Below are 12,810 nucleotides of genomic sequence, written 5' to 3'. Positions count from 1 at the left end.
CTTCTCTGTTATCCCTATAGTCGCTTGTTTGGTTTTGGCAAAAGTTTTACTCCGGATGCCCTTCCTGATGCAGCCCTCTGCATTTATCCGGTCTTGGGACCGGAGCAGGGAGACCCTGAAGCTGCATTAACGGAGTCGGGACACCAGTGGGGCGCTAATGTTTAAAATTAAGCTAATAAACCCACAAAAGAAGAAGGAATCCGGAAGATGACACTCGCGCATGCGCAGTCTCCACGTAACGGCCAGACTGCTGGACGCGGCGCCATCTTAAGAGGCGGAGAGGGGCGTGTTTCTGTGTGTGTCGCCCCCGGTACCGGCGCCATGGTGGGTCAGTGCTGTTGCGTCCGGAACTGTCATAGCCGCTCCCACGACCGCGCCGGGCGGAAGCTGCACAACGGAATACGGTTCTTCGCCTTCCCGACGTGGAAGAAACACGAAGGGCAGCAGGTGGAGGAGCTGACTTGCCGGCGGCGAACGGCGTGGGTCGCCGCCGTGGGCAGGAAGGACATCACCGTCCACCGGATCACCGCCTCCATGAAAGTGTGTTCTCTGCATTTTCACACCGGTTAGTTCTTCTCGCGCCGTTTACTGACGGGAAAAACGGTTTACGCCACCCCCCAACGCGCACACCTGCTTCTGTCCACTCACTCAATATAAACTGTGTGTGTGTGTGTGTGTGTGTGTGTGTGTGTGTGTGTGTGTGTGTGTGTGTGAGATAATGATGAAAAAATCAAAAAGAGGTAAATGATATCACAGTAATTACATATAATGAATTTATATACATGATAATAAACATAAGAATTTAGCTACGTATTTGTTTTTTTTTATCTTGAAAATCAACAACATAAGACCTGTAAGTAAGATTCATAGTGTTTCTTGTCATATAAACAGTAAGGCAATTTAGTTAAAATGAAGCCAGATAGGTAGCACTAAATAAATGATAATCATACTGTTTCAGCTAGACGTAAATAGTGCAAAGATAAAAGTCATGTAGGATGTAACTGATCAGTGAGAAATTGACAAGTAATCAGTCTAAAAAAAATTAGAATTATTATGAAAGGATTTAGTGGAAGTCCAACAAGAAATAAGAGACCTGTGTAAATACATCTACTAATGCACCTGGACACATCCTCAGTGATGTTCCTGGGATCATTGGGTGTTTCGGGTCTTTCAACATCATACACCTTTATCCAGGTGACCCAGCCAGGGCTGATCAGGCCCTGGCTTGTGTCCAGTTGGCACGCTAGCTACCATGACTCCATGGCTCTCCTCTCTTGAGCCACAGCCATCTTGAGGCCCTCTCTGCCGCTTCGGTGGTATTGCGGATGGCTCTTCTCCTATGCTGCCCGACAATGCCCAGACAACCCAGAGCGCTGGCATAGGACCGGGCTGCAAATCCACTGCAGCCCACTTCCACTGGAAAGCATTTTGCCCTCCATCCTGCTGGCTGGCACTCCCTGACCAGTCCCGTGTACTTGGAGAGCTTCCTCTCAAAAGCGTCTTCCAGGCGGTCTTCCAGGCGGTCTTCCCACGGGACGGTCAACTCCAGCATTATCATTTGCTTGGTGGCCTCTGATACAAGGACAATGTCAGGACGGAGGGTGGTGGTTGCAATATGGCTAGGGAACTTAAGCTGTTTTCCAAGGTCCACTAGCAGCTGCCAGTCTCTTGCAGATGTCAGGATGCCTGACGGTGTTCTTTTAGCTGTGGCCGCCTGCTCCCCGGCCCTGACAAAGCCAATGGATTTCTTGGCAGGGCTGAACTGCTTTGCCCAAACCAACCCTGTGCTGAGTGCCTCAGCGATGGTCTTCAGGACTTGATCATGCCTCCATCGGTAGCGCCCTTCTCCTAATGCTGTGGTGCAGCAGCTGAGGACGTGTTCTAAGGTGCCTCTCTTGGAACACAATGGGCAGGCTGGCGACTCCGCTAAGCCCCAAGTATGCAGGTTCGATGGACTGGGCAGCACATCATACACGACCTGGACAAGAAATTTGATGCGATGGGGCTCAGCTTTCCAGATCTCCGTCCAGGTAACTTTCCTCTCAAGCGCATTTTCCCATCTTGTCCAGGCTCCCTGCTGTCTCATGCCCACCGCCTTGCAAGATCTTGATTCCTCCACAGCTGCTCTCACCTCCTCTTGTACCAGGCGCCTCCTCTCCTTCCCCCTGGTGTTCATTTGGGGGGTTTGCGAAGGAACCTAGGCCAGCTCTGCCCCGTGTGACGACTCCCACCAGAGTCCTATGGCGCAGCCTAGCTTCAGCTGTTTGCACAGCCTCTTCTGCCTTCCACTTCCTGCCTGTCCTTACCGTTCCAGCATTAGCCACTTTCGGATCACTGGAATCCCTGTACAGCACCACCTCTCTGGCTCGGGCTACCTTGAACTCCTCCTCCAAGGACTTGAAGGGCAGCTGCAGTTTGTTGTTGCGCCCATAGAGAGCAATGCTGCTCAGGCTCTTTGGTAACCCCAGCCATCTCCGGAGGTGGCTACTGACTTTCCTCTCCAGGGTTTCTACTGTGGAGAGTGGGACGGCATAGATGAGGAGCGGCCACAGGATCCTAGGGAGGATGCCGTGCTGGTAGACCCAAGCCTTGAATTTTCCAGGTTGACCGGACTTGTCCACAGACTTCAACCAGACATCCAACTCAACGCAAGCTGTCTTTATGGATGCTGCATCTTTGAGAGAGCTGTCAAACATCTTGCCCAGACTCTTGACTGGCCTCTCTGAGATTGTAGGAATAGCTGCACCTGCGATGTTGAAGCGGAACTTGTCTTCTACCTTCCCTTTCCTGAGCACCATCGACCTAGATTTGGCAGGTTTGAAGCTCATCCAGGCCCACACCATCATCTTCTCCAGCCCCTTCAGAATCCACCGACATCCCGGAACTGATTCTGTGGTAACTGTTAGGTCATCCATAAATGCCCTAATGGGTGGCTGTCGTTGTCCAGAGCTCATCAGGGGCCCTCTGCACTCTGGCTCAGCAGACTTGGTGAGCATATTCATGGCCAGGGAGAATAGCGTCACAGAGATGGTACACCCTGTGATGATGCCAATCTCCACCTTGTGCTAGCTGGATGAAATTGCTCCTGAAGAAAACCCTCATGCTGAAGTTGTTGTAGTAGTCAGCGATGAGGTCTCTACATCTGCTTGGCACATGATGTTTCGCCAGAGTGAGCTGGACTAACTTATGGGGTATGGAGCCCAATGCATTGGCCTGGTCGAGCCATAACACTGACAAATTGCCCCTCAGCTCTCTAGCCTCCCGGATTAGCTGTGTCACTACCCCTGTGTGCTCCACACAGCCTGGCATTCCTGACACGCCACCTTTCTGAACTGATGTGTCGATGTAGGTGTTTCTAGCCAGGTATGAGCCCAGTCTCTTGGCGATAGTGCTGAAGAAGATCTTTGACTCAACGCATAGGAGGGAGATGATGCGGAACTGATCAAGCCAGGTGGAGCCTTCTTCCTTCGGAATCCATACTCCTTCGCCCCATCGCCATTGCTCTGGTATCTTCCCCTTTCTCCAGAAGACTATTTAAAGATGACCTGGAAAATGTCTGATAGCTGTGTTTTCAAGTTCCTGTAAATCAGTTCAAGGTTTTTTTGGTAGTCTTTTTTTTTTTTTTTTTTTTTTTTACCGCTTTGTCACAATTTTTTTTTTAATGTTTGTTTTAAGTTTTTTTTTGTGTATTTGCATATGACTATTCAGTCTCCTTGAGTGTTGAGTTAGGGGCCTTGAATAAAATGTATTATTCTTCTTAATCCAACTCGTTTTTTCTGCAGCACTCCGATGAAAATCGAACGTCCTATCTGAAGTTCTAGCCAGTGTTTTTTTATGATAAACGAAAGAAGTAGTTCTTAAATGTCACAATAACCTCTGAACCTCCGGCCCCCTGATCTCAGCTTCTTTTCTCTCCAGGCCAGCCAGCATACGAGATGCTGGACACCCACCCGGACTGGAGTCCGTCTTTGCACCTGGGCCACAGTGAGGTGAAGGTGCGGGACAGGGACAGGTTCGCCCGGCGGATCAGGAGGCACCTGAGGCAGAAGACGGCGGGACAGGAAGGCAAGGAACCAATGAGAATTGAGGTGGACGAGAGAGCGGCAGCGGATGAGCTGGCGAAGGGGCTGGAGAAGGCGGTGGCTGAGCGGGAGGAAGCGGAGAACATTGCTGGACAGGAAGTGGACAGCGGCGTCTGGCGTTTCACTGTTCCCGCAGGATCTCCCGGAGGTTCCGGCACCGAGGAGCGTCTATTGAGCGACCCTCAGCTTGATAAGATCAACCGTCTGCTGGAGGAGAACAGTCACCTGACGAATGAGCTGGACGTGAGTGACAGGGGTTGGGGCTGGACCTGAAAAAATTGATAAAATTAAACAAAAACTACAAGATGAAAAAAGACAAGAAACTTCTTCATTGCATGAAGGGGGAAAATTACTGAATTACTTGAGTAATAAAAAAAATCAAATACAACCGATGCTAAAATACAAAATCATAAGAAACTTGGGAAGTAAGACCAGAAGTAAGACCTTGGCATTGAGACAAAAAATTTAGTTAATCCATAAAGTATTCATATGCTTATATTTTAATTAGCAAATAATGATAATAATAAGAATACAGTTTATTTAAGGCGCATTACTCGACAACATATACATAGTCACAAAATACAGTTTTATAATAAAACGTACATGAAATGTACAAAAAATACAAATAAAAACAATATAAGTGACAAAGGGGAAGATTCTTTAAAGGTCATAATAGAGGGAAAATAGGAATGTTTATTATAATTTTAAATTCTTGTCAGGAGGTTGGATTGGTCACATGGGAAAGTTATTCCAGCAGTAGGAATCCTCCATTCGGGACGTCTGCGTTGTTGGAAGAGCCCAGCAAGTGGTGCAGTTTTGGTGAAGATGATGTACGAACAAGTCAAAATAAAAAATTAGCCAAGATATTCACTTAGAAAATTACCAAATATTAAACATCTGAAATTGATTCACTTGTTTAAAAAGAATGACTTGAAAAGCATCAGGAGCTGCAATCAGTCCTACAAATAACAGCTAATGTATCATGTCTTTTAGGTCAAATGTCGTCAGTTAAATGAGAAGAAGAAAACGGTGCTTCATCCTATTAAGGTGATGAATCCTCTTTCATTGTACCTAAGTGACTGTGTAATTGCTTATCTATAACAAAAGGGAGGCAGCATAGCACCGGTGTACGTTGTGTTATTTTGTTTTAATGACGTCTCCAGGTTACTGGAAACACAGAAAAACCAGAGGAACAGCAAAACGCTCATAATGGGAAGGGATGCAAAAAGACATTGGTGACCTTTGACCCGAAGACACCGAGGCCAGCGGACAAACAGACAGCCGTCTTTCAAGGTCCTCTTAATAGATTCTAAGCTCAGCGTCAAACTAAAGCAGCAATATCATTTCAATAATTTACATACTCTTATCTACATATTTGAAAAAAATGTTTTCAGTGTTATGGTGAGTTTATGCTGACTTTAATGTAAGTTTTGAATGATGACATTCCTTTGATATTTTTCAAGATCATTTCTTTTAAAGTCACTCTATGAAGCCATGATTGACAGCTGACAGCTCACATTAAGACCCGGCTACGTCCACAAAGACAGCTACAATTTGCCCTGGTCAATATAATCCATTATATATGTACAGTGAAACTTACGACAAATCTTCCTGTCTGTGTGACAACATATAATAACATTAACAAAATCATTAATTAATTCGACAGATGCGAGCGGCGGCGAACCCTGGGATCACGATTACGCTCATTCCCGTCAGAAACAGGACAAAGAGCCGGCCCCTCGGAGTCCCTGCAGGCCACCGGACGTCGCTCCCAAGACGGTGAGTGTGAGAAGGTCAGCATTTGTTTATTTTTGGATCATTTCTTATTGATTTGTTATTATGATTCTTGTGATATACTTTAAGGGATCCGCAGGTACCAAGACAATATTGTCCTATGTGATGATATTTGTACCGGCAGCATAAAGACACTAAGAAAATGTATGTATTTTGTATAAAATTGCGAAAGATAAAGAATTCACTCGTAGGCCGCGATTGTTGTTTATGACACTGTCTGGGTCATGAAGTCACGAGTTAGCGCAGGGTACGGTCCTGTTTGTTTTACCGCTTGGTGCAAAAACGTGTCTTCTCAGCAACCCTTCCCATTTTGACCTGGGAGAGATGTGAGCGAGAAGAATAACGCTGAAGATAGGAGTCCAAATGAGCTACAAAATGATGGTGAATAAAGATGCTAAGAGACAAAAGTTGGCAAAAGTTGCCGGTGTGCGTGCGCCAACTGTGTTGCTATGCTAACAGAGAGAAACCAGCTGTTGTAAGGAGCTCCATTTTTTTTCCTGAGTTCACTGTCTACTTGATGACCGCTGCATCGACCGACCTGGTGACTCGCCGTCAGCTTCCTCCGTGATCGTCTTTTGTCATCAGATGCTCCTTCTCCAAAAGGAGGCTGTTCACATCCTCGCAGGAGAACGTCCAACGTCTCCTGCCCGTAGCGTTTTTACCAGCGGGCTTCACTCGTTTCCTGAAGTCCTTTCCTACAGTTGAAAGAAAACTGTAGGCACAACGTTTGACTTTAGCGTGTGTTTAAAACTAGCATCACCTGTGAGCGCTTTCAGAAGCTCAGCTCAGCTGAATGCATTGGGAGAGAAGCGGATCCTTAGGAAGTTGATTACGTTCACAACGAATTTCCAACTCCTTTCTTCTTTTCTTGTACGTTGGAAAGCTGCGTAGCCTAGCATCAGTCCCTTTTTCCCCAAGGGCTGGAAATTGCACCCAAAAGCAGCATCCTGTGGCATTATTGCCCTATATACCGTACCAAGCCAAAGGTACACAAGACGAAACACAAGCAACTTCCATACATCATCAACCCAGCATGCATTGCTCTCGTAAAACAATGTGGGTTAGAATATGTGTTTAAAAATTAGGATATTTAAAGAAATAAGAATTCTTTGTGCCTTTTTAACGACATATTCTAGTACGACACACATAGTAAAGTGTATAAATGCCATTTAAGTCATCCCAGGTTAGGTTCCCTTTAATATGTTCATGGCCGAAAGAAAAGAAGGGAATATGATGATGGTGAGCGTTTCCTCCCAGGGTTCACTGGGCGGCTCGTCCGTGCGGGTCCACGCCGTCCGTTTCGGCCCCGGCCAGGAGCTGCTGAAGTCTCTTCAGCAGTTTGTGGAGGAGAGGAGGCTCAGGGCGCCGTTTATCCTCACTTGTGTGGGCAGCGTCACCAAGGCGACGCTGCGGCTCGTGGACGAGGTGAGAAATGTGGACGCATATTGTGAAAAAAAAGGCGGCAAAAAAGCAACAAATACGGAAATAGTCAACTCAGATGAGCAACACTTTGATTAAGTAACGAGTCTCCTCCTCCGTCAGGTGATCGAGCTCAGCGGGCAGTTTGAGATCCTGTCCCTGGTGGGGACACTGAACCCCGAAGCCCACCTGCACGTCTGCCTGGCGGACGTGGAAGGGAAGACAGTGGGGGGTCACCTGCTTGGGGGGATGGAGGTCTTCACCACAGCGGAGGTGGTGGTCGGCGAGGCAGCCGAGCTGCACTTCAGCCGGGAGCTGGACCACAGGACGGGCTTCCCAGAGCTGGTGGTCCGGACCTGCTCAGCCCTCTGACGGCTGCCGCGGCGGTCGCTTGACCCCAAGGGCGTTTTATCCGCCTCCAGAGTGGCTCTCTATTAAATGAGAGGGGACGATTTAGTGATTAAAAAAAAGAAAAAAAAATCGTCAAGTTTTATATCAGGGCGCTCTTGAAATGCACCTTAACAAATACCTCTCGAGATTTTTACTCTCCTACATTAATGACATGAAGTCTTTGGATTGTGTCCGATGAACTTTTATCAATAGAAGAAACCAGACTTTAAAAAAACATCAGCAGATTCTGGAAAAAAAAAATCAATGTCATGTACAAATACTTGTAAGAAAAGTGGCAGGTTTATTTTTGTTGAGCTATTTCAGGTTGGAGTGATGTTTTAAAAAACATTAGATCATGTATGACCTAATGGGTGAAAGGAGGTAAATGTGGGAGATAACAAGTAAAAAAACAGCTAGAAATGCTCAAAAAATTAAAAGAAAATACAATTTGAAATACCATAAAAATTATTACTAATAAATATCTAAAATCAGCTAAAAGTGTAACCTGTTTTTTTGGTTGTTTTTTTTTTTGGCGTGTGCGTGTGCAAATGCTCCCAAGCATAAAGCGCTTTTGAATCGCAAGTTATGAAAGCGCTGTATAAGTGGAGAACATTTGTACTGGCGGAGACCAGCTGTTGTCATGACAACATCTCTGTCAAGCAATGGGACTCAGTTTGAGACCCCGCAAATGGTGAACATTAATGGGATTATTTGATTCAAAAAACTGAAACATCACTTTTAAAATAGACTGAACTTGAAATCTTGTGAAGTTGCCTTTGTTGCGTTTATGAACTTCATATCACGGAGCATCAGGGTTACATTCTTTACTCTTGTGTCTGTGATCTTTATTATATTTCAAGCACTTTGGTTTTTTTTGCTTTTTTTTAGAATTGTAAATTTTTTTGTACTTTCAATTTCTTTGAAGGCAAAGAAAAAAAAATGGTTTGACTACTGTGGTTTCATCTTTTTTTTTAATTCAATAATCTGTGTTTTATGCCTTTTTTTTGACCAAATGCAAAAATAAATGAATTTTTATTCTAAACATGTTTATCGCAACATGAAATCACTTTGAAGATAAATAAAAGATCCAGGTCTTTTACAGTTAGTAAAATAGGAAAAAAATCCCCATGTTCAGGTCAACTTTTATTGAGAAAGATCCTCCGCAGTTTTCAGTGGATTTTTTCCAGACACTGGATCTCAAAATCCCCACCAAAATAAACCCTTTCAAAGTGGAACCACTCATTCAAACATCCGCAAAATTCACTAGATTACTTTTTATATTGTCAAAACACAGAAACATGAGTTATTAATCTTCAGATTAAATTGTTTCACTTAGATCGGGTGACACAGAATAAGGTCTAAATGCAGATTAATTAGAAACTACATGTTTCTTATTTCAGCAAAATTAATCTCATTGATTATTTGTATATTTTATATTTACAAATATAATTTATCCGAACGACGTGCAAAATATTTTGTCAAATATCCTCTCACTTCAGGTAGACATGAACTGCAGTTCCCTGCTTGGGCCGCTGGGTGACAGTACAGCACCAGTAATAAAACCCGCCAGGGGAACCAGATGTCCTTGTTTACCTTCAGACCAAAAGTTCAGCGAATGTTTAACTCGTGGTTTTGATTTTAAGGCCTCCGCAGACCTTCCGCCGCAAAAAATGGTAAGTTTTAAAAGACACTTCTTTTTTTAAGACATCAGATGATAAAATGAAAGAAGTGAAAAGCAAACGGGCAGAGAAACTCATCTGTTCGTTTCAAGCGTTCGGGAAAGCCCTTCAACCTGTCTTAACTGTCAGAATTCACTGTTTCCAAGAAATTTTTAAATAGCCTAACACTGTTTATGGACTTTGGAGCTGTAAGATTTCATTAAATGTCCAAAGTTATTTTATTTAGAAGCTAGATTCACTCAAACTCTTAGTCCAGATTAAAAAGGAAACATTACGATCCTCTTTTATCTGTAAAACCACGAACGCACATCCAAGTCTTTTCATGAATTGTCACGTTTCTGTTGAAATAATCTGTTACAGTTGAAACACACACACAGCAAGATAGAGTGAATACATGTAAAGTAATGTGACACCAGCTGTTTTGTTAAAGTTCAGGATCAGCAGGAGCTTCATTAATGTTGCATCACGTGGCTCTGCCCCCCCACGTGGGGTCAGAGGTCGCGCTTCTGTTTGGTTAAAGACCCTGATCCTGTTATAAAGCTGAATGGACCACACACACACACACACACACACACACACACACACACACACAGGACAAAACACGAGTCCTTCAATCGGGAGTTGCGGACACACGGGTTGGAAATGAAGGAAGAATAACCCAACGAGTGCAAAATATCACACCAAGGGGAATAAACTTCTTTGTTTATTTAGTTATTTTTTTTAAAAAGGCAGAATATGTTCCAAAAACAATATGATAGGCAAAATCTCAAATTTGATCCAAAAAAAAAGATAAGTTTTAGAAAACTGTGAAAAAAGGCCAGTTTGATTTGTTTCTGGGCCAATTCAGACTGATTTTCAGTTATTACTTTAATTCATTTGTAAAAACAGGGGGATAAAATTAATTGCAGTGTAAGGGAACCGAACCCCCTCCCTCCCCAGAGCTCCTCTTCCCTGCGGGTCCACGCCGTCCGCTTCGGCCCCGGTCAGGAGCTGCTGGCGTCCCTGCAGCAGTTTGCGAAGGAGAGGAGGCTCAGGGCCCCGTTCATCCTCACCTGTGTGGGCAGCGTTACCAAGGCGACGCTGCGGCTGGCCAATGCCACGGCTACCAGCACAAATGAGGTAACTGTTTGATCATCAGTGGAACAGTTGATCATGAATCCTCTACTTTTATTTATTTTCCAATTTTTTTTTTCCACTTAACTTGTGCCACTGTGCCGCCCTAAATAGACATATTATTTTAAAATATATATTTTATATATTTTTTTCAGCTTTGCTTGGGTTCATCCAAGAAACCTGCAAGGCACCGCCCTCACTTCACCTTCCGCTGTCTCTCTCCGCAGAGGGTCTTCGAGCTCGCTGGACGCTTTGAGATTGTCTCCCTGGTGGGGACACTGAACCCCGAAGCCCACCTGCACGTCTGCCTGGCAGACGCTGAGGGGAAGACGGTGGGAGGTCACGTCCTGGGGGGGATGGAGATCTTCACCACGGCGGAGGTGGTGGTCGGCGAGGCGCCCGAGCTGCAATTCAGCCGGGAGCCGGACCACAGGACGGGCTTCCCCGAGCTGGTGGTCCGGACTCGACCTGTGGAGGAATGAACCAACCTTTAAAAAATTATTTAATCCTGCTAAATGAATCCATAATTTTCCATTTTCCCTACATTTTTCAATATCCAGTATAACCAATATGCTGTTCAGCTCTACATTAGACCATAGCGAAGGAAATACGTCTTTATATATATATTGACATCTTTCAGGAGAATAACAAAAAAACCTGTCATTCATTATTTTTAAACCCCTCCTCCATCTGTGTGTCCGGGTCCCTCCCCTGCTCCGCGCCGGCCATTTAGATCGGCAGTCCCTGTTAATAGATGTTAAACTGAGCCGCGGCCTCTGAGTCCCTGGTCGGACAGAACAAAGACAGACCCCCTCCTCCAGGATTAGACGGAGAAAGGCGGCGCTGCAGGAGGTGTGGGGGTGTTTAGAGCCTTTTGATGGAATCTGACTTAAGGCTTTTAATTGCAGCTCAAATCCAGGGTGTTGTTTTAAAAAGGTCTATGGGGGTGGGGCTACCGGGGAAGAGATAGGAAGGCAGGTGTTAACGCATGCATGAGATGATAACTGGTGATTCAGATGTTTCCGGAGACAGAAGGTCAGGTTTGTATCAGTGCTTTGAATCATCAGAGAAAATAAATTTGTCAAACTCCGTGAAGTGCCTCTTTCCTTTTTCCACAGCAGGCGCGACAAGCAGATGGTCACATCCAGAAATCTTTGACATATTCTCAACAATATTTGTCTTCATATATACTTATTAGGGAGGTCAAAACTTTTAATCAGATTAATTTACAGTATTATACAGTGATATACTATATATATGTATCCATGCTTATCTTTTTTTGATTGAAAAACAAGTGGGTTTTGGGGCATTTGTTCATTTATTGATTTCATTAATTTTTTTTAATCAAAGGAATCATGTACATGAACTAATCTTGATGAACAATAAGTTCAGATAAGTTTTACTGCCAGCCCTAATAGTTTTACAGTATTTGTCACTGTCTATTTTCAAACTAAGCGAAAAGCTGTTTTTCCCATCAGGGACTATTTTGAAACGGATAGCAAGCTGTTAACTGCGGTGGCGTGCTCACACACAGCGAAACACTGGAACCCTGAATGTTAGCACACTAACACAGCTAGCCTGAAACCACTTTGGATTAACATGCCAGCACGCATTTAGTCTTAGACGGCTGCGTATTAACATGCTAACATGGCTAAAATGAGACCACGGAATATTTAGCGTGCTAACACAGTTAATCTGAGTCTGTTCACTAGCTTTGAAAAAAAAATCAAATGTAAAATTTGTATTAAATACTTTATTTTTTCCCAGATGTTTTAAAAATCCCAAATGTATTTCATAGCAAATGTCTTGAAAATGAACCAAACAAAAAAAGGACCCTAGCTCTAATGTCAACATTATTTTATTTTAATCTATTTTTTATGGAAAATTTAACCATTTAAAGTGTAAATATCAATGGAAACAAACCATGTCAAACAAATAAATTCAGGTATTGAGAAATTATATGTAAATAGACAATTGATATAAAAGATTTACACTCACCGACCACTTTATTAGGTACACCTGTCCAACTGCTCATTAACACTTAATTTCTAATCAGCCAATCACATGGCGGCTACTCAGTGCATTTAGGCATGTAGACATGGTCAAGACAATCTCCTGCAGTTCAAACCGAGCATCAGTATGGGGAAGAAAGGTGATTTGAGTGACTTTTAACGTGGCATGGTTGTTGGTGCCAGATGGCATGGTTGCTGGTCTGAGTATTTCAGAAACTGCTGATCTACTGTGATTGTCACACTCAACCATCTCTAGGGTTTACAGAGAATGGTCCGAAAAAGAAAAAATATCCAGTGAGCGGCAGTTCTGTGAGCGGAAAT

General features: G+C 44.1%; 2 protein-coding genes across 4 annotated transcripts; both read left to right on the top strand.

Annotated features, from left to right (window-relative positions):
- Positions 1-246: 246 nt before the first annotated feature.
- Positions 247-8,727, top strand: LOC147213249 (uncharacterized). Its single transcript, XM_086143158.1, has 7 exons — positions 247-565; positions 3,919-4,325; positions 5,076-5,129; positions 5,246-5,375; positions 5,749-5,861; positions 7,134-7,301; positions 7,419-8,727. Exons 1-7 carry the CDS (start codon positions 322-324, stop codon positions 7,665-7,667), a joined length of 1,365 nt encoding a protein of 454 aa, XP_085999284.1. The 5' UTR covers positions 247-321; the 3' UTR covers positions 7,668-8,727.
- A 522-nt stretch (positions 8,728-9,249) lies between these two features.
- Positions 9,250-11,567, top strand: LOC147213248 (uncharacterized). 3 transcript variants are annotated; one of them, XM_086143155.1, is made up of 3 exons: positions 9,250-9,358; positions 10,304-10,483; positions 10,633-11,567. In XM_086143155.1, the coding sequence occupies exons 1-3, from the start codon at positions 9,356-9,358 to the stop codon at positions 10,957-10,959; spliced, it is 510 nt and encodes a 169-aa protein (XP_085999281.1). In that variant the 5' UTR covers positions 9,250-9,355; the 3' UTR covers positions 10,960-11,567. The 3 variants fall into 3 exon arrangements, with proteins under 3 accessions (XP_085999281.1, XP_085999282.1, XP_085999280.1); XM_086143156.1 differs by having other exon boundaries at positions 9,269-9,358; positions 10,253-10,483; positions 10,705-11,567; XM_086143154.1 differs by having other exon boundaries at positions 9,269-9,358; positions 10,253-10,483.
- The last annotated feature ends 1,243 nt before the right edge of the window (positions 11,568-12,810 follow it).

The sequence above is a fragment of the Fistularia commersonii genome, chromosome 36, assembly GCF_037954325.1.
Source record: "Fistularia commersonii isolate RoL2024-O1a breed Wild chromosome 36, RoL_Fcom_v1.0, whole genome shotgun sequence".
Taxonomy (NCBI): domain Eukaryota; kingdom Metazoa; phylum Chordata; class Actinopteri; order Syngnathiformes; family Fistulariidae; genus Fistularia; species Fistularia commersonii.
The sequence above is the reverse complement of the archived record's forward strand: the minus strand, read 5'-3'. Positions and strand labels throughout refer to the sequence as shown.

Excerpts from the sequence above, each read along its gene's own strand:
- LOC147213249 (XM_086143158.1), top strand. The coding sequence starts at position 322 with ATGGTGGGTCAGTGCTGTTGCGTCCGGAACTGTCATAGCCGCTCCCAC. Across the intron at positions 566-3,918 it reads TTCTCTGCATTTTCACACCG|GCCAGCCAGCATACGAGATG; the intron begins GTTAGTTCTTCT and ends TTTTCTCTCCAG. Across the intron at positions 4,326-5,075 it reads ACCTGACGAATGAGCTGGAC|GTCAAATGTCGTCAGTTAAA; the intron begins GTGAGTGACAGG and ends CATGTCTTTTAG.
- LOC147213248 (XM_086143154.1), top strand. Across the intron at positions 10,484-10,632 it reads CGGCTACCAGCACAAATGAG|CTTTGCTTGGGTTCATCCAA; the intron begins GTAACTGTTTGA and ends TATTTTTTTCAG.